Below are 23,541 nucleotides of genomic sequence, written 5' to 3'. Positions count from 1 at the left end.
AAGGGTTATTTCCAACCTAAATGATCCTGTGATTCTGGATGAAGGCTGAGATACACAATATCTTTGCCTTAGAGTTCAATGGCGTGGTCTGTATTACTAATAGTAGAATTTGGGGGAGGATGTTTAGAAACCACTGTGGAAGAGGAATGAGAACTAATTTAGTAAACTTGTCCGGTGTAAGTCCATGACAGCAGACAGGATACATCCGAAGGTGCCAAGAAGCTGGCAATTTCCTAAACTACCAGGCTCAAAACTTCGTGTCCAGCAGTTCAGTTAACAATCAGCAGCCTCAGGGATGATACAAGGACTACTGCTACTCAACATCTCTATTCCCTACTCACAATGTAAGCCAAATACAATTTTGAGCAGGAAAATTAACTCTAACTTTGAATGTTCTTTGCTGGAGTATAACATTCATGTTTTGATATCTAAGGTAACGCAGTTAGGGCTCTTAAGAAAAGGTTGGTGAAATTCATGCAGAGTGATGCAGTTTGGATACATAAATCTGGATCATGCTTGGAAAAAATAAATATATAATCATTGAACTTTAGAAGCAGCAGCCTTAATTTTTAATGTTCTAACTTGAAGTAGCCAAACCTAGAGGATTGAAGCATTAATAATGAAATAAATTGAAAGACTGTCATAAAAATCTAAGCTTTTTCAAAGAAGATTATCTGGAGAAAACAAAAACAAACAAACAAAACAACTGTAGAGGTCAGTATAACCTAAGGCGTTAGACATATAATTGGTACATTTTTGGTAGTTTTTCTGACAAGCTTTGAAATATGTCTTTTGCAGTTGTGGACACTTGGACCACGAGGTGATCTGCATGTTCATTGTTAAAGTATTTTTTAAAATGAAGGTAAACTGGCAGATGCCAGCTGAGTATGTGACTTGGGAGGGTTTTTTGGTTTTGGTTTGTTCTTTAATTGTGATTTGTAGTATCAAACCTGAGAGCAGAGAGCTCCACAGCAAGAGCTTTTCTGGCTTGAACTTACCATTTTTAATGATGGGTGAAATTACATTTATCCCTGAATGCCTGAGACCACTGTAGGTCTACTCCAGGGAGCCCTGTTGCAGGCTGTTTACCACTTTGCTTGAACAGGAGTGTCTTTGCACAAGACTTGTGTTAATTTTCAGTCCAAACACCCTATCTAGTAACTCTCTTCTAGTATCTCTGTTGCACTGAGTGCACCAAAGTGTCAGTGTTTTGAAGCAGTACAGCATTGCAGTAAATTTTGAGAAACATATTGTAATTATTATCTGTGAAATGTATTAGGGACTACAAATTAGCTAAATTCTGTATGAATAGAAAATGTGTGTTAATTATGTTCAATTACTGTGTTTCTCTTAGTAGCAATTTGAAGTTGTTTGATTTCTAGGCCATGACTGAGTAGGGCTTTATACAGTAGTAGTTGAACAAAGGAAAAGGAGAGAACCTGCAGTTACTCAGTCTAGTTGGAAATCTCTGTTTCAAGTGGATATTATTTCAATATGAAGAGATACTGGGTTTTTGCGGACACATCTTGGAAGAAAGTGTACAGTAGTATATCAGCTTACTGCTTCTCTCCCAACAAACACATGGTTGGAAGCCCTGCAGAGCCCGTGCAGTACATAGTTACCACAACTGGGAGAGTCCTGGAGTCTCAGAGGAGAAAGGGAGCATACTGTGTTAGATCTACTTCTTCCATCTTTTTGAGGGCTTTTTCTTTCAATTTTGTTTGTATTTATTTCTGTTCAGACTGCATGGAAAGAGTGTAGGAGTTCACTCTTGTTATTTTATTCATACTGTCTTAAATTATCAATCAATGTGGAAAGTGGCAGCTAATGCGTTAGGCATCCCGTATAATGTGAACATCTGAAGAAATTCTGCCTGTCTGAAAAACATGTCAAAAGATTTCCGATCTGTGGGTTAGTGATAACAATTGTGACTGCAATGGAACCATCACTTTTAAGTGAGACTAGTATTATGTTGGCAGTAATATTTAATTACCACATGCTATGCTATGTGTTTTAGAAACAGCATGCAAAGATAAATGGAAGGCTTAACTGTCCCCTTGCACTAGAATCATGTCACTGTAAAGCAAATCCATTTCATTAAAGCTTGTCACAGTCTGTTTTGAGTTTCTCCTAAGATGCAGTTTCTCAGTGTATTCGTTTGAATTTCACTCAGTCATTCAGATCGGTTACCAGCAGTTATTTCTAGTTAGTTTTATGGGAGAATAAGGGAAGGTAATTTGACCAGCTTTCTTTGAACATGTTTTATGCTGCCTTAATTTGCTTGTTATGGAAAGTTAATAGAAAAATATAGTTAGTGCATATATTTTTTATGCTACATTTTAGGGAAGACTTATTAATAAAATTTGCCAAGAAGTATCAGTCACTCAAGAACTTACATTTCATGCTTTCAAAAATTATACTTCTTTTTTCATTTTATTTTGCATTTTGTGTTATTTATGAGATGCCTGGTTAGCATTATTGAAAATCAGATAATTTTCTATATGGCTAAGCCATAAAACTTAATACTGATTTTGGACATTCTTTAAAAATACCTTTACCCTGTTGTGCATCTGAAGTGCACTCAGCTTTGTTGCTTTCAGCCAGTATTAACCCTTTGTTGGAGCTACATCATCAGTTCTACTGATTAAAAAATCCTGTAAGTAACTTCCCAGTATTTCTTGGTAATTTTCATTCAGTCATCTTCTCAGAGTAAAATCTAATCTAGCTGTCACAGCTGACAGTATAATTACAATAATTCTGTAATTGTGCCATATAAGGACATGAAATCAGTGGAAAATGGTAGAAGGAAATGTATTTTGGAAGACTTAATCTTCAGCTTTATCCATCTTTTTTGATACAGTCTTCATCTTGTCTTTCTCACTGAAGAAACAGAAAGTGAAATCTGGAAGAGTTATGGCTTTCATTTTAGAATCAACTGTAAATGTGCCTTTCCTTTAAAACACTTGCAAGACTGTCAGTGGTGGGCAAAGGACTGTCATGTACATTTTTATATTGTTAGAGTACATTTAGACATATGTATGTTTTGATACTTCCTTCTATTTGGTATCTTTTTTTGTACAAAACTAAGGTCTGTGATAATATGCCTTCTCTCAACCAAACCAAAAAACCAGCAAACAAACCATATCCAGCCCCACAAGTACTGATAAGATATTTTTGTTCAGCAGTTATATATGTCTCTGATAACCTCCTTACTTGTGCATGTCATTTGAAGCTGACACATCTGTGGAGACAGACAGTGCCTGTACAGAGAGTGAGACCAGCATGATTAATGTATGTTAGCAGTTTATGCATAACACTGCAGAGAGGGGCAGAGCAGAAAACTTAGAAGGAGTCCTAAGTTCATCATTTTGACTGCATTTTTAGTACTCTTGATGGTGGTGATGGAAGTGTGTTGTAGCCGCTTCATTACCTTCATTTCTGCTTTTCTTTGTGGAGTTCATAGTGTTCCAGTTGCTATGAATTTTAGTAGCTGTCCTTGGCACAATATTCCTTTCATAAGGATGCTGAGACTAGCAGTGTATTCTGTACTTGCCTACAGTGGCCATCAGAGACCATACTTTCTTAGTCTCTTGAGTGCTGACAACTCCAATGATGTTCTGGTATGAGGGCAACGGATGAGGATATATGTACCCTGCTCACGTATTTTCTTAAAAATGCCCGATCACCACAATAACAAAACAATTTATCTTGCAGTAGAGAGGCATTATAAGATATTCCACTAATTTTGTGTGGTTTTGTGGCTGTGAAGAAGCAGAAGAACTGAATAGCTTAATTAAAAACAACAACAGCAAAACAAAACAAACAAAAAAATCCATTAGGTTCCATCGCTTGCATCCCAAGTTTATTTGGACTGAGACTTAGCAAGAGCTGCTGCTAAAGCATAATGGGAATTCCTCTTTGCAGTGTGGGTCTTCTGTGGTAACTGAGAAGCTACAAGGAAACTGTCACCTTGTTTCTATTCTCTACCTAACCCTCTGTATAAATATTGCCAACCTTGGGCATCCCAGGAAGCTCATGGCTAATTCGAAACACCAGTGCTCTACCTGTGAAGTCTTTTGTTCTGGTTTCTTAATTTAGCAGCACCATTGTAATTGAAAACTAACAAAATTCATCTTCATTAAATAAATGAGGGAAGGGGGCATGCAAAATGTGGACCTTGCCAACATGGTAAGAAGGAACAGAAAAATCACAAATATGCGTTAGCAATTGCTTATTTTAAATACCCACTTTTTAAATTTAGAAATTGTCTGTCACAATTGAGTTTTGTACAGGCTGTTAAATGACACTTAGAGGCCTTATCAAGTAATCAGGAGTGAACAGCTCTAGTGTAAGCAATTTGCCCTGTTCAATAAAAAATAAATAAAAATTAAGATTTTATTGATGTGAAGTGTTTGGTTCCTACTTCAGCTAGTATCCAGCACTATTAACCCATTTTATGTTTTTTGGGGAAATTTCTCAGCAGGGGTGGCTGTTACAAAGCAGTCTTCAGGAGGAGAAATGTTTATGACAGACTGCATAATACTAGCAAAACGTTCACATGAAACAGTCTGACTCGTGTCAGGCGCAATTAAATATGCTGTTAAAATTTGAAAGAAACAGAAATAGCACGTAGCTTCTATATGTGCAAATTTTATAAATATCTGAACTGTTTTGGTCTGCATGCTTATCCTAGGCAAAAAGGAACAAAACATCTTTTGGGAATCACCTTAAAGTCTTCAGCATTTTAATTCAAATTTAGAGTGCAGCTGTTCCTTATGCCGCTGTGGTGTGGGGGGAAGGTGCAAGTTGTGGGAGGTTGGTAGGAGCACTCAGAGTGATGTAAGACTCTTATGCTTTGGATATTCCTCAGAATAAATGCATGACATTACTTGGCTAGTTGAAGTTCATGCTTAATAGATGTGTTTTACCAGGCAACATAGAGCCATCAGTATACTTGCCTAAAGAGGAAGAAGAGATGTAGCAATTAAGGGTTTCTTAACTTTAATTTCCCTGCTTCTGCATACACAAAGGGATGAAGTCTCTTCTCTCAGTCCTGTATGACTGCTTCTCCATCAGTAGATTCCTCACTGTCCTTCATCAGCGTGTGTTTCTTCAGGTATTTCCTAGTTGCTGTAGGTCTATACTAGTTAATAGAACTCAAAGGCCTGGGAAATGAGCTAGTGGCATTGTCAGGACAGGTGTATTGGCAGCATAATCCTCAACAAAAGCATGTTCTGAGTGACTGTGGAGATAATATGTCACCTTCAGCTGCTCTGTGATATCTTGCCAGTGAGCCTCTGGCAGGTAAGTGAGAGGACACTGGAGTCTCAGTAAGAGCTCTGCATTTTCAGGTAGCATGGAGGATGATCTGAACTGTGCTGGGAGGTTAAGGGCAGAGATAAATCTTCTCATCCCTTTCAGGGTTGTAATTGCAAATATTTAGGAGTAATTTTAGTCAATGTGATTAATATTGTGTATTAATCTAATCTGAGAAATTCTAGAGGGGTTGTTTGTAGGTATAGGAAGGTATACTTTATTCTTTACTGCACAAACAGAAAGAAAGTACTGTTTTGGGGGGAATGTGTGTGTTTATTCCTTTATTAAGATCAAGAGACCAAAATGATCAAGAGACCAATAAGTTGCTGGCCTAGCAGCTTAATGAGACAAGTCTCTTACATATGTTTTATATCATGGACTATAGATACTGTTATTATTAAGGTATTGAATCACATAGCTAATAAAAGGAAGCATAAGAGGAAAGCTTTATACTCTAGGAAGTTTTCCAGTCTTTCAACCATATACTTCTAGGTTTTTATACCTAAAATTATGGACACTATGTTACTGTACATTATTTATTTTATTTTATTTAACCAAATAAAAAATATTTGAGACTGAAATTTATGTATTTTAATCTGTAAAATCCCTTGTCTCATGTTTCCTGCTAGCCTCCCATATAATACAGATGCCTTTATGTTCCACTCTGCTTTCTGCCTTCTTCAGCAACTCTGGAGTGGCATATGAGGTTATTGCCTTGTTTGGCTTTTGGAGTCTAGTGGTTGTTGTCCAAAAATTACTACTCTGCTCATACTGATAGGACTGTACATATAGTAATTTCCCATCAGAAATGTGCCACATCTGGACCTCTTACCTTCCAAGATCAGATGTGTTCATTTTAAGGTGATGGAAGCAGACAGAGCTTGAATGCTGTAGCACTATGGAAAGCAAAAATAGAGGTGGTTGAACACCAAGCCATAATACAGCTGAGGTTATAACAGGTGCAATTCTTACACTCCTTAAGAGAAAAATTAGTCACAGAGGGAGAAAGGATTGCTTAGATTGAGGGACAGACAGAAGTGAATACTCATCCATATTCGTTTGCCCATGTTCTGAAATGACATCCACAAACATTTGGAATAGAGCAAAATAGATGTTTGTGCTACACTGATGTGAGCCATGGCTTTCTAAACTGGCAGTTGTAGAGTGCTCTGATGTCCTTTTTGCTACACTTCAGAAGCAAAGACTTGTTTTTGGTCTGACAATAATGACATTTCTGTCCACAGCAGAACGAACACCTTGCTTTTCTAATATCAAAAGCATTGGAGCTAAATTAATCGCTCCTCAGTGCCAGGACTCTGAAGGAGCCAGTAGTATCACTCAGATTTAGCTTACACCTCAGGGCACCAGCCATGACAGTGGATCCTTATTCTACTCACTATTCTCCTGTTTGTATCATACAGATACCATACAGGTTAGAATGGGGCAGCTGTTTTCACTCTGGTGAAGCTCTGTTAGTGTTTGTATACAATGGTGATTAAATAGTTGGGCTTTCTCTGCAGGAAGAGGTGAATATCTTGTGCTGTCATTGCAGCCAATATATTATTTATTTTTTTGCAATAGTAAAAATGTTACATTTCCATTAAAAAATTAATTTTAGGGTAAGATGGTGAAAGGAATGGGAGGTGCCATGGACCTGGTATCCAGTGCACAGACCAAAGTGGTTGTCACCATGGAGCACTCAGCCAAGGTAAGGCTCTGCCACTTCTTTCTCAGTAAGTGTTATGTGCACAGAGGGCTAGGTTAGTATGGTTGCTTTCCTCTTGTGAATCATTCACTGTGGAAAAAAAATTGAAATATTAACTTGATGTTTAAATGCTGCACACATTTTTAGTTACTTCACTCAAATTTCATGAGAGTGGCAATTGCCAGAGTTACAGTAGAAGCTACCTAAGAGGTTTTACTGTTCACCTCAGAAAATTTTGAAAGATGAGGTTCTGCATTGTTAAATACTTACTATGATGGAAAATTATTTGCCTTTGAAGTTGCCAGTGAAATTGGTACTGACAGCTTAATAGAATAGATCTTTTTGGCATGATGAGATGGAGGCTGCCTTACATCGTTATGTGATAGAGATCAATCTAGAGACTTCTTTGTTGAGATGGTTTTATAAATATAACCAATCTCCCACAAAAGAACACGGAAGACTTCTCATTTGAAGCTTCTAAAATAGGACTATTGAAACGATGAGAAAAATACTCTGAAGGATAAAAATCTCTGTTTTCAGGAAACTATTTTAAAATTAACCTTTTTTATTATTATTATTTCCATCTTCCTGTAATTCCAAATTCATATTTCTGCAATAAGAATTAGTTGTGTATTGCTCAAGATAATATCCCTGTCAGAATGTGTAAGAGCAAACATAAGGAATTTGCATGTTAAACTATAATATATATATAAATATGAAAGCTAAACATATGAACAGTTGTGTGGTTTTTAATGTGATTCGAAGAACGAATTTTCATTAAATTTGTGTGGTTTTTTTTAAATATAGTAGTTTCACATTTTATACTAAGCTGTGATACCAAGGGGCACATTTTCAGTAACAGGGCTGAGTCTGACCCAATAGGTTTTGCGTGTATATGTGTAAATAAGTAAACGAAAATACAAAGCAAATTCATGTGCATGTTTTACATCCCTATCACAGCTTCCCAAAAACGATATCCAGTTAACCATTTCCTCAGGCACATACTTCAGGTGTTAATGTGATCTGAATATATATTTATGCTAAAGTTCTAGTTACTGTGGGATTCAGTTAAGGTTCAGAGTCCACACACAGCATAGTTATTCATGCCAGTTTTTCTCTTTAAAGTAATATTACAAAAATCTTTTTTCAGTACAGTGTTTGGAAGTTGTTTGCATGTTATTTTATGGTCAGTAGGAGTACTGAAACCTGAAAAAGGTGGGAACACAAACAGGTTTACTGTAACAAAGATCCCAGACATAGATTTACTTACTTTGGCAAATGTGTGCATAACTTGGGCAATTGCCTTCATGGAATGCCTGGTGTGCACTTCTAGAGAGCCAGTTACAGACTTTCATAAGCTATTTTTTCAGCTTTTGTGCAAAGGTACTGCAAAACTGAACTATTTGCATAATTTTTCATGTTATACTTATTTTTAAATGGAGGGTACACATGGCACTCTTTTCACCTTACCTAGACTCTTTTTGAGGTCTTGATACTGCTGTTTCTTGTTTACTCAAAAGTGCGTATGATGAAATATGGAATTCTAATGTTTTAAAAATGTAAAGCTGCTGTTAGGGTTTACAGATGCTTGTCTTTTTTAGTATTATTTTTGTTCTTAATACACAAGCAAATACAGAACCCATGAGACCAGTTCTGAAAGTCAGATACCTTTTATTGGGGTGACTGTTTTTAAAAAGCCCTCTTCATATTCATGGCTTTTTAATTCTTTACACCAGTGATTTTCTAACAAACATTCTGTATCTACGCATCAGAAGAGCAGACTTTCATCTTTCTCAAAGCCCACTGTGCTGAGTTAAAGATATACCTGCAAGTACTGGGACAGTGTGTTGTGTCTGCAGGCTTTTTAGTATGGAGACATTTTTGTTGTTTTATTCTCCAAATAAATAAGGAGAAGTTTATCATTAAACAACAAAGTCTTCTGTAAATCAATAGCAGTCAAGATTTGATGGCTGGAAATATAGTGGAAAGTCTGGGATATACACAGTACCTTCAATGGACATGTTCAAGAGTTGCTGCAATAGGTAGGTTCTAGTGTTAAGAAGCTGGAATGTGTCATTTCTCAGAGTAATAGGAGCCATTCAAGCTGTCACCTCTGCAAGTCCATGCATGTCAGTCTCAGCTGGGTACCAAGAAGAGACTCTTCATTTCATATAGCTAAGAAATATACTCTCTATTTATTTATTTAAGAAATATACTGTCTCTGTATATGTATACTCCCATGTGTTACTGAAGATACTACAAATAGCACAGATTAATCTTGGCTCTTAGGCAAAGTGTGCAGGAAGGTGCTGAAGATGGACAAGATACAAGTCGATGATACAAGCAACACTGTCCTGAGTCAGTATTTTCATTGAGAGTGGACGAGCTTCATTGGAGTAGTTGCCTTGATACCAAATGTAGATTTTGCTAGTATAATTACAACTATAATGTTGAAATAGTTCTTCACAGAAAAAGATAAATTCAGAAGCACATGGGTTGCTCATTTTGTTGTCACTCAGGAGTCAAACTGGCTGAGAGATAGTTCCTGATTTTATATTAAGCTTTAAGGCAAACTGATGATTGTAAGTTTAAAAAATACTGCATTCAGTTGGTTAAATGAGACATGTAATACTCTGTGAGTTTTGAAATGCATAACAAAAAAATGATAGTTAGAGAAAAAAAATAAAGCATGTGATAATGAGAGAGATGTGCACTTAATGCTACTTCTGTAAAATGCCTACAAATACTGACTAAAAACATAGTGATCCATCTCCTTTACATCCATTCAGAGCTCTTGGAGCTTACATTAATTTATCAGGATCTGAAGCCATTTGGGAAAAGCTGTTAAAAGGAAAAAGGGGGAAAAAAAAAAGAAGGAAAAACCTGCAGAAACTCACACCCAAGCCTTATCTGCACAGCTTTATGTAAGAAGCTGTATCTTCCCATTACACAATATTTTTCACAGGATTTAGAGTAGCTGGCATTTGATGCCCAAGAAAAGGAAGTATCCTAAAGTAAATCCTGTTTTCCATATATACATTGTTTTCTACTGTATTTACATGCGGATTTGTTCCTTATAGAACAAAGATAATGTAATTTCTGGGTAGCACTTCAAGATGAGCATATTAAACTCATTTTTTAGTCTGCTTTTGGGTTTTCCAGAAGAGATGGAAGGAATGGGAATTCAATCTGAGTAAAGAAACTGCCTTTCCTATTTTCACAGCATCACTGTGCACTTGAGCCTTGGGGATTTGAGATGCCTGTTTGTATGGCTTATCCTGCACATGGAGTTACAAAGTATGAAGTATATACTTACAAGAAAGGGAAATATCTTGCCCGCTGTGTCTTTCCCTATTTTTTGTTCTTTGTGTGTCATCAGTTAGGGCCATGGCATCTCTAATCCTCACTGCAGCAGGAAAGACAGATTATTAAGCGGAAGTACGCAGAACTTCTAAGCTCTGGAGTCCACTGAGGTGTACAGTGAGGTTCTTATTAGTCATCTCCCTGTGTGTGGTATTTAAGTAATAACAGCCCCAAATTGCCAGAAATGTGATCTGTCATAGAAGTGAATTCAAAGAGTGTTCTGAGTACAGTGAATGTTTCAATAGCACTGAATGGCTACAGCTGTGATTTTCATGTATATATTTGAATTCTAAGTTATGTTGTTTTTAAATTAATGCTTGCCTGTATATCGTTAAACACAGGGCAATGTCCATAAAATCTTGGAAAAGTGCAATTTGCCACTTACTGGGAAACAATGTGTAAACCGCATCATTACAGAAAAGGTAAAGTGCTTTTCTTGAATCCTTGTCAGTTCTTTTCTTCCTCTGTCCCTAAGGAGGGACACTCAGTAAAAGTAGTAAAGCTTATTAAAAGTAAAGAATATATTCAGTATCTATTGCCAGTGAAAGGCAAAGGTTCCCTTGGAGTTCAATGCTAGAGGTCTGGGGGTTATGTTCTTCCTTTTAAAGTTTTCATCATTGACATCTAGTATACTAGACACCTTTAGAACTAAGATGCCATGCATGACAAGTATGCCAAGTGTGTCTCTCCTTATTTTTCCCCAAGTATTAGTGAAAATTTGCTGTGTGAGATGCACATCCTCAAATACAGCGGTAATCACAGTTCATTTTTTTTTCCAGCAGAGCAGCACTGGTGTAGCATTTAGGTCAGACAGTTGTCACCTTCTGTGGTGTGTACTACAGACTTTTAGAGAAACACAACCTGTAGCTATAGCAGGACCTTAGTTCTTTTGTCCTAACTTGATTCCATTCATGAACAATTTACTCTCCAGTGCAAGCACATGAAAGCATCTGATTCTGCTGCTGCTCAAAATACATTAGTGGATCTTTTCAGCAATAGATAAGTGACTTAAGGTTTTTGCTGTAATCATACTACTTTTATTATCAGTCATTACATTTTTAAGGGCTTTGAGTAGTCCCTCTGTGAGCCATCTGTCAAACGAAGTAGAATGCATCAAAGGTGTTCATGTAGAATTTCCTCTCTCGTAGTGGTATATTGCTACTGTAATTTAAAGTTGTTTTCTTTCTCCACAAAGTAGGAGAAAATAAATTAAAATATTTTGCCAGGCTTCTACTAATTGATTGGCCACATACAAATGCAAGGTCCAAAAAAAAGGAGAGTGAACAAGGACTGTTAGAAAACAACAAGCAGAGACTCACTATGAGTCAGATCTGGTTAATTTATTAGAAGATGACATAAATGTACAACAGTACTTAGCGCTGCAGATTCTTTCTCCATATTAGCTTTCTAGTGTGTGTTCCTTACAACCAGCTTCTCTTCTGAGACCTAGAGGAACCATCAGTTTTTAGTTCCATAAATCAAGTCTCATGTGCTCAGAGGAGAGCTGAGCTTTAATACACTTCTGTGATGAACGTAAGACTTCACCTTCATTTCAGTTTCAGTCTTCACTGGTATTTGGCTACTGACACTTGTTTATTTTTTTAAGGAAAATTACTATAGACCTTATGGTTTCCAGGGCAACTAGCTTGCAATTTGTATATCTCCCTCTGGTAGGCACCATTAAGGTGCACATCACAGAATCATAGAATCGCTTGGGTTGGAAAAGACCTTCAAGATCATCAAGTCCAACCATTAACCCTACTTTACCAAGTCCAGCACTGAGCCATGTCCCCAAGCACCACATCTAGACAACTTTTAAACACATTCAGGAATGGTGTCTTAATCAACTCCCTGGCAGCCTGTTGCAATGTCTGACAACCCCTTCAGTGAAAAAGTTCTCACTAATGTCTAGTCTAAACCTCCCCTGGTGCAGCTTGAGGCCATTTCCTCTTGTTTTATCATGAGTTACTTGTGAGTAGAGACTAGTGCCTACCTCTTTACAATGTCCTTTCAGGTAGTTGTAGAGGGCAATGAGGTCTCCCCCTAGACTCCTTTTCTTCAGACTAAATAACCCCAGTTCCCTCAGCTGCTTCTTATAAGACTTGTTCTCAAGGCTCTTCACCAGCTTTGTTGCCCATCTTTGGACACATTCCAGCACCTTAATGTCCTTCCTGTAATAAGGGGCCCAAAACTGGACACAGTATTCTAGATGTGGCCTCACCAATGACATGTACAGAGGGACAGTCACCTTCCTGGTCCTGCTGGCCACACTATTTCTAATGCAGGCCAGGATGCCATTGGTCTTCTTGGCCACCTGGGCACACTGCTGGCTCATGTTCAGCCACCTATCAATCACAATCCCCAGGTCCTTTTCCTCTGGGCAGCTTTCCAGCCACTCTTCCCCAAGCCTGTGGCATTCCTTGGGGTTGTTGTGGCCTAGGTGCAGGACCTGGCACTTGGCTTTGTTGAACTTCATACAGTTGACCTTGGCCTATTTATCTAGTCTCTCCAATTCTCTCTGTAGAGCCTCTCTACCCTCAGGCAGATCAACGCTCCTTCCCAGCTTGGTGTCTGCAAACTTACTGAGGGTGCATTCTGTCTCCTCATCAAGATCGTTGATAAAGTTGATAAAAAGAAGTGGTCCCAGTACTGAGCCCTGAGGAACACCACTTGTGACCACTTGTGACATTTTACAGATGGTTTTATTTGATGCACTTGTGAGCCTTGGAAGTAGAAAGCACATCTTATGAAGACATCAGAAAGAACAGCCTTTGCTCCTTCAGCCACTTTCTCCCAGGCTTTCTGTTAAAAATACAAGAAGGAATCTTGTATTCTGAAAATACTGAAATTTGCACTGCGTGTGCAATAGCTATTAGAGAAGTTTATAATCTGACAAAGGTAATCAACCACTCTGTACCTCCCTACTAGCCTTAAAACTAAATAGAAGAATGAGACATTGTCTTTTCCTGTTTTCCTTAATGATATCTGGGTGAGTATTGTCTTGCAGCAAAAAGCATCTCAGCCTTTTGGACCTTGCAGTATTCAGCACATCAGAGCCAGAGGCATGGTCCTAATTTCATGCAGCAAAGAAGCTGCGCATCTTCCCCACAAAACTAAAACATCTCCTATTCTAGATTATTTCAGGTACAAATAAGTAGAATAAATCTATATTGCTCAGTGTGAAAAGTGAAACAAACTGATAATGGCATCCTTAGTTACTGAGGGAACGCTGCCTTCTTCAGCACACTGTTTTGTGTCGTGTTACTGCTTACATTTTCATTTTCTGCATTGATGATAAAAAAAATTATTTGTGTGCTATTTGACCTTGACAGGCTGTGTTTGATGTGGACAAGAAGAAGGGATTAACTCTTGTGGAAATCTGGGAAGGACTGACAGTGGATGATATCAAGAAAAGCACTGGCTGTGACTTCACAGTAAGTAATTTTACAAAAAAATTACAGTTAGTCTGGTGTCAGAACAATGTTTGGCATAAATACTCATCATATGAAGATTTGTAGATGCAGTAAGTTTCCTTCTAATAGATGAAAGCTGGGAAGATTTCTTGTGGGGTTTACAAGGAAAATAGGAAGATTATTTAGGATTAACCTGGTATGATTATATTTTAAGCATTGGAAGCTAGGAAAAACAGAAGAGATAGATAATTTACTAACAGTTAAAGGACAGTGTTGAAAAGGAACTTTTATCATGCTTTGAAGATGGGAGCTGATTCATATCTGAGAAAATGAATATTTATTTTTCTACCGTATAAATTAGTTTACTTAACTGTCTGTTGCTAAGTTTTCAAGCCATGTTTAGGTGGGATTGGGAGTCTTCTCAACAGGGGTGACTGTACGTATCCACTATGTATAACTAGTGCAAATCAATTAAATGCTCTGCTATTAATATATTTTCTTTTTATCTCACATTGCCTTGTACAAATGAAAGTTATACTCTGCATTAATCCAGAAAATCACTGCCTTTTGACCTTCACATTCAATAAAAGTCCCAATTACTGCTAACACTAAACTGGCTTATTAATGAAAAACTGTAGCACATTAGATTGTAGCAGAGTGCATCTGCGAAGGTTGATAATATAGAGTTTTGTCCTGGCACCTTACAAAATGTCTTCCTCTGTGTTGTGAAGTGTTTTGGGACAATCAGCCCTCCTTTGGCAAGGACAGTGAGTATGACAGTATACAATCTGTTCTGTAAAGCTATTTGGGGAGTATTTGTAATGAACTACCATAGTCTTCCTCTTTTCAGAGTTTCATGGCAGGGCTAGGGCACATGACTGAAAGACTGCAAAGCAGTTAGGATGTGAAAGTGTCTGTTACTAAGGCTGTGAGCATACTATTAGCAGGAAGTAAAACTTTCTGAACAATGAGCCTGTGGTATTTAATTAATTTTCTGTGTCCATAAGAGAGCATTTCTGATAACTAAATAATTATAGTGTATGTTTTCCATGTGGAGTTTTAAGTATTTTAAATAAAGACCTATTCACTTCTTAAAAAACATTTGTTTATCTGAGAAAAATTATTTAGTTAAAGATGAGTGACCTGCAACTGCAGAGTACAAAATCACTGCTACAAAATCAGTTTGTTCTTATTGTTAATTTTCTGTGTAATATTTTATGGAAGTAATTATAATTTTTTAATTTGCAGTGGAAGCTGCCTTCCATATTCAGCAATTTTGTGTGAAAAAGAAATAATTAATTCAAGTTATGACTGTGATTTTGTAAAAAAATACCAATTTTTTAAAACTTTGGTAATGTTCAGACTTCTTTTCCTGTGACTGATCAGCTTGTCAAAACAGCTAACATCCAAAAACAAAACATAAAAGTAAATGTTAGGTTTGTATCTGTTGCAGTCACTGTTTTTTTCTTGCTTATTTAATTTGGGGATTAATTTAGAGATTAGTTTGAAGGTGCCATGCTTAATAAGTATTAAAATAGACTAAAAGCTCTGTAGTGCTGCAGTTAGAAAGCATGAACCCAAATGATTTGTTTATTAAAGCTGTGGGATGAAAGAACACTGCCTCCTTTTTTTTTTTTCTTTTTTTCTTTTTTCCCCTATAAAGAATGTTTCCAGGCCACAGTAACCCAGTACTCCTCTCATTGAAATCCTTACAAAAACTTTTGTTGACATCTGTGACAGTAAGACTGGGACACTATTGTATAATATTGGACCCTTGATGGCCTGATTTTAAAATACAGCAAACACCTACAGCTCCTTCACTTACTTTTCCAGTTCAGAAAATAGAGATTTAAGCATTTGCTCAGAAAGCAACATCCTCAAGACTGCCTCAGGCTTCCTTTTGAGAGTAACAGTTGTGCTTGTGATTGTTTATGGTCACTGAATGAGGCATCTTGTTTATATTGTTGACTGGAACTTTGGTGATACTGTATTGCTACAGGAAATAATGTATTTTGCTAGTTTGAAATAGATCTAATGGGTGGAAAATGAGGAGTTGAACCTTTTTTTCAGTTGATGCAGGGAATTATCTTAACTAAACCAAACACTTCTCCAGGTTCATTACAAAGGGAATTTTAAGGGATAGCTATACCATTATATATAACTATCTCTTCCCATGGAGATTACTTCTTTTTGTAGGGGAGAATATTTTACCCTATATAGCTTTCTTTGAGACACATTTGACTATACAGTCCCATTTTCACAGCCTGTTTACTTTCTTGGAAAAACTCCTCCTAAAGGACATTTGCAAAAACAAAATGTCAAAGAAAACATGATTTAGAGTCAGCAATCTTCATTGTAGACTGGCATCATATAAAAAATAAACAATTTGCTCTCAATTTTACTGTGCTGTGAAGACAAAATGTTGACTTATCTTGCATGCTTAAATCGGATTTGCTGTAGGCTAGAATATAGATCACTTTGGCAGGTAATCTGTTTGAGTTGGTACCAGCTTATACTGTTGGTGAGACCATGAGAAAACAGATGGAGAACCATATTTTGCAAATATATTTAATGATAAAAATACCAGGATAAGTCTGTCTGGGTAAAAACATCCCATTCCACTACCCCACCCTCCTTTTCCACCCCCCCCCCCCACTGCAACAGCACAATTTTACAAAGTGATCTTAAGATTGTATGGAATTTAGGAAAAGTATTTGCCAAGGAAACAGTAGGTGACTGAATAGCAATTGTCTAAGTGTATGTTTAAAAAGCAATTGACTGTCCCGTGTTAAAGCCAGTTAGTACAAAATAATAGAGGATATGGTTTTAGTTTCTGGAATTTAATTTTCCTTCAAGGAAACAGATTGTTGCAGAGTTGAATCAGTTTTTAAATTGTCGTGTTTTTTCCTGGTCAACCATCCCCAGTATAAAAGTCACATTAGGAACAGATCTTTGTACAAAAGCTGATGTTGGAAATCTGGTTTGTTTTTTTGTACAGTTTCAAATAATTAGGAGCTAATAAGTGTCTTGGTTTGAGGATACACAACTTACATTATTTTAACAAATATGCTAAAAAGGGTCTATTTTTGAGGGACTGTTTGTATGTTTTTTACCAGTAAGTTACTTTTGCATACCTGATAAGGTTATTAGAAGTTACAAGGACTCAGCATCATTCAGAATGAAAGTCTTGAAAGAATGCTTGCTATAAAGAAACATTATGAAATAAGCATAGGGATGTTTGTGTATCAGAAAATGGAGTTTGAGGTTGGAAGTCAGAGAATCAGGAAGTTAGAATTGCACAGAGTCCCTGAGGATCAGTTCAAAGGCCGCACAGAGAACTGCCTGGGGGAACTCTTCCTAGTACACATACCTGTTCAGCGTTAGGAAAATATTTGGAAGCTTGCAAGATCAATATGTTAAGAATGTGTTGCATAGAAGGTGCTGTGAGAAAGTAGGAACTCTGCAGCTGGGTACTGTAAAATAGTCTTCATTAAACACGTTCAGCCTTTACCAAATACTATACTCAGCACAGGGTGTTACCAAATTGCTTGACTACTGGGATTTAAAGCAGTGGGCTTGGGGGACTCTCTCCATTTTAGACTTGATTAGTCCTTATTTTTCAAGTAGAAACCACCCCTTTCTTGTATTAGCATTTTTCTGCTTATTTAGTCACATTTTATTTAGAACAAATAGTTGTATTTGGGATGAGCTGTGAGTGGTGCTGGACTCTCATCACCTCTTATCATCGGCAGGTGTTGCAGGACTGCAGCACTGATGGGGATCAGACCCTTCCTGCACAGGAAGTGGTACAAACAAATGACAGCTCTAGCATCAAATCTGCAGACATTACATTTAACTTAATATGCTCATTCAGATGTAAAACACTTGAGCTCTCAATGCCATCAAAATCTACAACTACAGAAAAACTTTAATCTCCTCCAGTAGTTGCCATTTGTCATTATTTGCAGAGTATAGATTTTAGTGGTGCTATCTTCATCCTCCAGTTTTTGTCTTTACTTCAATGGAACTATCCCTGAGTGAGCTAGAAATACGCCCATATTAAGTGAGCCATATAGACACCTGGACTCAAGAAATGTTGAAATGTTTCTGGAACTAGTCCAGGAATGCTGGTGCACTCAGGGAGCTTCTTCAACTCCTCTACATTTGTACCTGTTACATCTCTTTATTATACTAGTTCACACACGACTTTGAAAATTCAATGAACAGTTTCCATCCACTGAAAATGTTTCATTAGCATTTGATACAGTAAACACATTCTTCATGACGTAAAGCTTTTCTTGGTGGCTGTTGTCATAAGGTTGTAAATTACAATATAGAGTGGCTGGAGGAAGGATAATGTAGAAATCTTAACTGGTACAGGAAATACAGCCCTGTACCTCTAAAAGAGGCTTTAATGTTTGGAAAGGCCCTTGTATATCATTCTTTTACGAGCTAGCTTGTTCAGTACTTTTAAGTGAAAAAGATGAGATAAGGAGGTGGAAGAAATTCAGTAGGTGATGTTTCAGTGGGACAAAATCAGCTAGGAGCCAGATAATCTGTGTAACTGCTTTTCATCCTGAAAAGTAAGATCACTTGAGTTATTTCTGAGGTTCATCCAGGAGTACCTATTCAAATAGTCTGGGAACAGGAATTATTTAAAGAGGCTTAGATTTCCTGTGGGGAGCTTTTCCTTGGGGTATTTTTGTAGACCTGCAGTCAGGGCTCAACCATATGTTAATCATTGCTGCTCTTCAGAGTCTTCTCTGTATTGTTCCCATTTATACCTTCTTTCCTCATCTAGATACCTGTTCAGGCTTACTGTGGTGTTGTGGTTTTTTTTTTAATCTGCTTAATATCTCATAATATATAATATAATATATTATATATAACACTAATTATACATATTATATATATATAATACATATATATATAAAATACATATATATATAATTATATATATAATTAGTATTATATATAATACTAATTGATTTTACAAGTGTACGGAATTCAAACAATAGAATGCATGTGTCCTTACACAAAAATGAATGTGAATGGAAAAAGGCAAGTTTATTAAAAAAAAGGTAAAATTAGAAGTATTAAACTGTATCACCATCAAACAAATGAAATTAATGTGAATGGAACAAGGCAATTTTTTAGAAAAATAGGTAAAATTAGAAGTACTAAATAGTATAATCATCAAACAAACAAATATATATCTAAACAATAAATACAGCAGGCGTATAATATTTGGACACATTTGATTGTATATCCCCTGCTAATATGAATGTTTTAAAACTCAGTGGATGACTTCTGCACAGACCCAGCACTGGCAGACACCATCCTATCTACTGGGGGTGGGGGAAGGGAAAGCAGAATTAACTTGGCTTTTGAGTGAAGAAGGGAGATCATGGCAAATGCAACCTTACTGTGTGCAAACTGTGACTATTTATGGGCCAGTACACTAACTAAAAACAGCATATTTTTGAGTTATGTTAATGCACCATACTGTATGCTAACTGAGGAGCTGCTTTACCTGAGTTCAGCTATCCTTTTTTTCTGCTGGCACTGGAAGCCATCTGAGCAGACCATGCAGTTAGCAGGGGAAGTTCTGCTGTCCAGGTTTAGTCTGCTTGCATAATTAAATCAATATGCCAATTCAAAGCAAATGAAGTTTAGAGACTGGATACTAACACCACACATATCTTGTATTCCTGCATCAGGAAATGTAGTTGTGGGAGTGTTTATCTCTGAAATACTGCAAATATATCAGTTTAAATAAATACAGTGTCTCAAGTTGTCAGTGTCACATAGTTGATAGAAATGGAATTTAATGGTGGGTTGTACTGCTATATCTGTGTGCCAACTGTTGTGTTTTTTCCTCCCTTTTTGCTAGGTTTCACCAAAACTAATCCCAATGAGACAGATTTAAATGTGAAATATAGACTGGGCTTAACTTGCCAGAAGACTTGTTTCCAGATGGGAGCTCAGTGAAGAGAAATCAATAACTGTTTTGCAATTTTACTTCTTTCTTTCTTTTTTTTTTTTTTTTAAGGGCTTTGTAAGTAGTTTCCAGCAAGTTAAACCAGGCTGTAACTATCATCCTAAATTGTATTTTGCTTTCATAACATTACCAATTTTAATGGAAAGGTGATTTGATTCCCTAAATACTAAAATGCTAATGACCATTGTCCAAAAAATGCCTTGTAAACTCTGCCAAATGCTACATTTTTTTTTACACAAATTCAGAAAATGACCACACAAATTTATAATTGCCTCTGCTTCTGCTGATGTCATTAAACTTTCAAGTCACTCCATTGCTCTGGAAGTACAGCACTTATATCCATTCTCCTTCAACAGTGTTGGGTGTTTTTTTGGTGTTTTCTATAGCACGTGTGCAGCTGTAGAGAGACATCAGGAATATGGACTTCTCTTTTCCTGAACTTTTTAGTAAGTCTGTGATGTAATTGTTTATACCAGTGGAAATAACCGGCTCCTTAGCCCTGAATGTATCTGATATTTCCATCGTGTGTATCTGTTGGCATTAAGAAGCCCACACCTCCCAGAGTCCAACTCTGACACCTTCTATTTAAGTCATACAAACTAGAATGAAGCTAGTATGAAGGAGGAAGATCAAAAAACCTCTGTCTTCATGCAGACAACTGGTAGCTGCGCAATTGTCCGACATGAACCACTCGTACTCTCGAGATAGTATCCGTCTCCCCAGCCCCATCCAAAGGCAAATAAAGAGTGTTTCTGGAGTGAGGTCTGTCCTTCTGGTGTTACACAGAGAAACAGGGAAGAGGATATTGTGGGAACAGGGAAGATTCTTCTGATGGTTATGTAGTTGGTTAATGCTAAAAGCAGTAAGTTTGCATCACTTGCCAATCAAGGCATCAGCAAAACTAAAGAGTTGGAAACCAGTAAAGGTAATTAGAATGAACTCTATGAGAGTAACAGAGCACTGCACAGGCTCCCAGAGAAATTGTAGAGTCTCCTTCTCTGGAGACATTCAAAACTTGTCTGGATGTGTTCCTATGTGATCTGTTGTAGGTGATCCTGCTCTTAACAGGACTAGATAATCCTCAGAGGTCCCTTCCAACCCCAACTACTCTGCGACTCTGTGAACAACATGAGACTATCAAAAAAGCATGTAAAATGTAGATGCATAAAAAATAAAATAAAAAAAATATATATATACATGCCTATCATGCATGTGATAAGCAGTGTGGGAATATGGTATAGAAGGGCATTCTAATACTAGATGGATGAGGTATTTGCCATAGTGTGTTGTGAATGTAACACATTTCTAGGGAACCAGGCAGGAAAATCCTGCAATATTTAGCTCCTGTATGAGTATTTGTGCTGCATTTTTTCATTCTAAAATAAGAAATGCTTCTCTTTCCTGGGACAGTTACAAAATTTGTCTTGATCCGCACATGGGTTTTATAGCAGTAAAACTGTTTTTGTTAGAAAGATTATTTTTGTTTTGTTGCACTTAGTCTAAACAATTCTTTGATAATCTCTTTTGAATACCAGAAGAGATTTTCCTTCTTCCCTCAAAGGAGTAAACAAAATACCTTTGTAAGCACCTTTATGCTAGTACAGCATTACTGTCATAATACTAAGTTGTATGATTTGAACTGATGGGTGCTAATGGGTCATAGGATGTTGTATAGCCTGAATGTATAGGCAAGACCTGATACCAAGCCTGTATGAAAGAAACGTGTTGTACAAAGATTTCTGCTAATTTCATGATTAAACATATACAAATTATTTGGGTGACATGTAGTTTGCACGCAAGACTTGAAACTGCTAGGATCAAAGTGCTCCAGAGTATCTTAACCCAGGATTAGCACAAGTTAGCTTTTACTTAGCTTTAGTTTTAACCTGTTTTATCTGTTTAGGTGCATTCTCTATGTTATCACTCATTCCAAACAAGTTATTTCCTTAAAGTTTGGCCAGTTCTATTGCTCTGCTCTCAGAGATTTTGCAGATTACAGTTCTCTAGATAACAAAAGTTCACTCTGTTTTGCCTCAGTATGAAACAGTTTTGGTTTTGGTTAGAGCAGCCCAGAGGCACCTTCCCCAGTCCATAAAGACACTTCAGTGACAATTCTGACCCTTGTGGTGATCTGCACAGCAAAAAAGTTCCTGTCTTTCCTTTTGTGGCGAAGGATAGATGAAGAGCTAATCTGAGGGAATGGGTGTAATCTCTGAAGGTGTCATGTTCATCATCCCTCAGAGCTCTCTTAGAGAGTATGGATGCTGTTTTCAGAGGGGGAGTATAAAAACATGTACGGGGGCAGGGAGTTCCTATTAACTTGTCTAGTGGAAAAATGTATATTTAAATAGCTGAGGAAGTCTTAAATCCATAAATGAAATGTTGATCTCCTTCAATTACATATGCTACATTAGTTGCAGGACTGATTAGTTAATTACAGCAAACATGATGCAAATAAAGTGCGTGTCTGCAGCGTCAGGTGTATACTGCTTCTGCCACAGGACTGTGCTTTGCTGGCATACGCACAGAAGCCATCGTTGTCATTAATATATGGCTATAAAAAGACTAATGACCTGATAATACCTGCGAGTTCAGGACCTTGGTTTCTGAAGCAAAGAATCAGGACCCAAGAATTCCCAGGCTTCAGCTTTTCCAGTTCTCCACTTAGAGCCTTGAGAAATGTCATCTGGGCTCTTTGCCTTGTCTCCTGTTGCTGGAGAAGGAGATAACTTTCTTTCCTACCTCACAGGGATGTTGTGAGGAATAACCAGCTAAGGTCTGTGCAATGGGTTGTTTTTTCTCTTCAGCTTGGGGATAGCATTTGATCAAGTGTGTTAAAGAGTACTTGAAGACTGTCATACATGCTGGATATTTGAGTTTTGTGTCTTACTTACATTAGTGTTAATGCAAGAGAGCAAAAGTTACTGCTGAAAACTAGGGAAGAAAGAACAGGCTCTCTCTACAACAGTGGTGCAAATATCTGTATGTCACACTTTTTTTTTTTTTTTAAGACAATATATTGGGGATAGATTATTGGTATTGTTATGAAAATGTCATGTGTCCGCACAAGCTAATAGCAACAAATTACATTTCCATTTTTTTAATTGATTTGTAAAGTAGGATTAGAAATTGGAGCACTCCTAGGCATTTCCCTCTCTATGCATTCAAGTATGGTTCATAGTTGCTGTGATCAGTATTACAGGGATGAGAGCTTCTTGTTCCTCTTTGGTGGTTGATGATATGCATAAAGCTTTATTGGGACATCACTGAGATAATCCCCTGCTTGACAGCATTTCACAATACGAGGACATCTGACACTCTTTGTTCCAAATAATATGGTGATTTTGCTATATTATCACATTGAACTTACTTCACTTTATATTTTATTGACTTTTTTCCCTGAAAAAGCAGAAAAAATGAAATACTACAGAAAATGTAGTTGTACTGTAAGCTCTGCAAACTAAACATCAAAGTCCTATGTATTTGCAAAACAATCAATAAAATAAAGATTACAAATCTTGTGTTTCATCTGTTAATACCATTTTTCATGGTGCTCTGTTCTGTCAGTAGGAACAGTAAAAGGTAGGCTCATGTTCATACCAGCATGTCACATGACACTTCTTGTCTGAAGGTGGAGATATTTGATAAATAATGAGGTTCAAAACTTAGCTAACAGTTGGATTCTCTGTCTTCTCTTTGGTGTCTCTGTCAGGTCAGTCTCAAACATAATTATCACATTCATT

At 37.1% G+C, this 23,541-nt stretch overlaps 1 protein-coding gene across 1 annotated transcript in view; it reads left to right on the top strand.

Annotated features, from left to right (window-relative positions):
• Nucleotides 1-23,314, top strand: part of OXCT1 (3-oxoacid CoA-transferase 1) — a 78,126-nt gene extending 54,812 nt beyond the window's left edge. Inside the window, exons 14-17 of the mRNA XM_051643604.1 lie at nt 6,935-7,024; nt 10,726-10,806; nt 13,717-13,818; nt 19,691-23,314. Of these exons, the coding sequence (XP_051499564.1) occupies nt 6,935-7,024; nt 10,726-10,806; nt 13,717-13,818; nt 19,691-19,726 (309 nt within the window). The 3' untranslated portion in view covers nt 19,727-23,314. The remainder of the gene's footprint in view (nt 1-6,934; nt 7,025-10,725; nt 10,807-13,716; nt 13,819-19,690) is intronic.
• The last annotated feature ends 227 nt before the right edge of the window (nt 23,315-23,541 follow it).

This window comes from Apus apus, chromosome Z, assembly GCF_020740795.1.
Source record: "Apus apus isolate bApuApu2 chromosome Z, bApuApu2.pri.cur, whole genome shotgun sequence".
Classification (NCBI taxonomy): Eukaryota; Metazoa; Chordata; class Aves; order Apodiformes; family Apodidae; genus Apus; species Apus apus.
The sequence above is the reverse complement of the archived record's forward strand: the minus strand, read 5'-3'. Positions and strand labels throughout refer to the sequence as shown.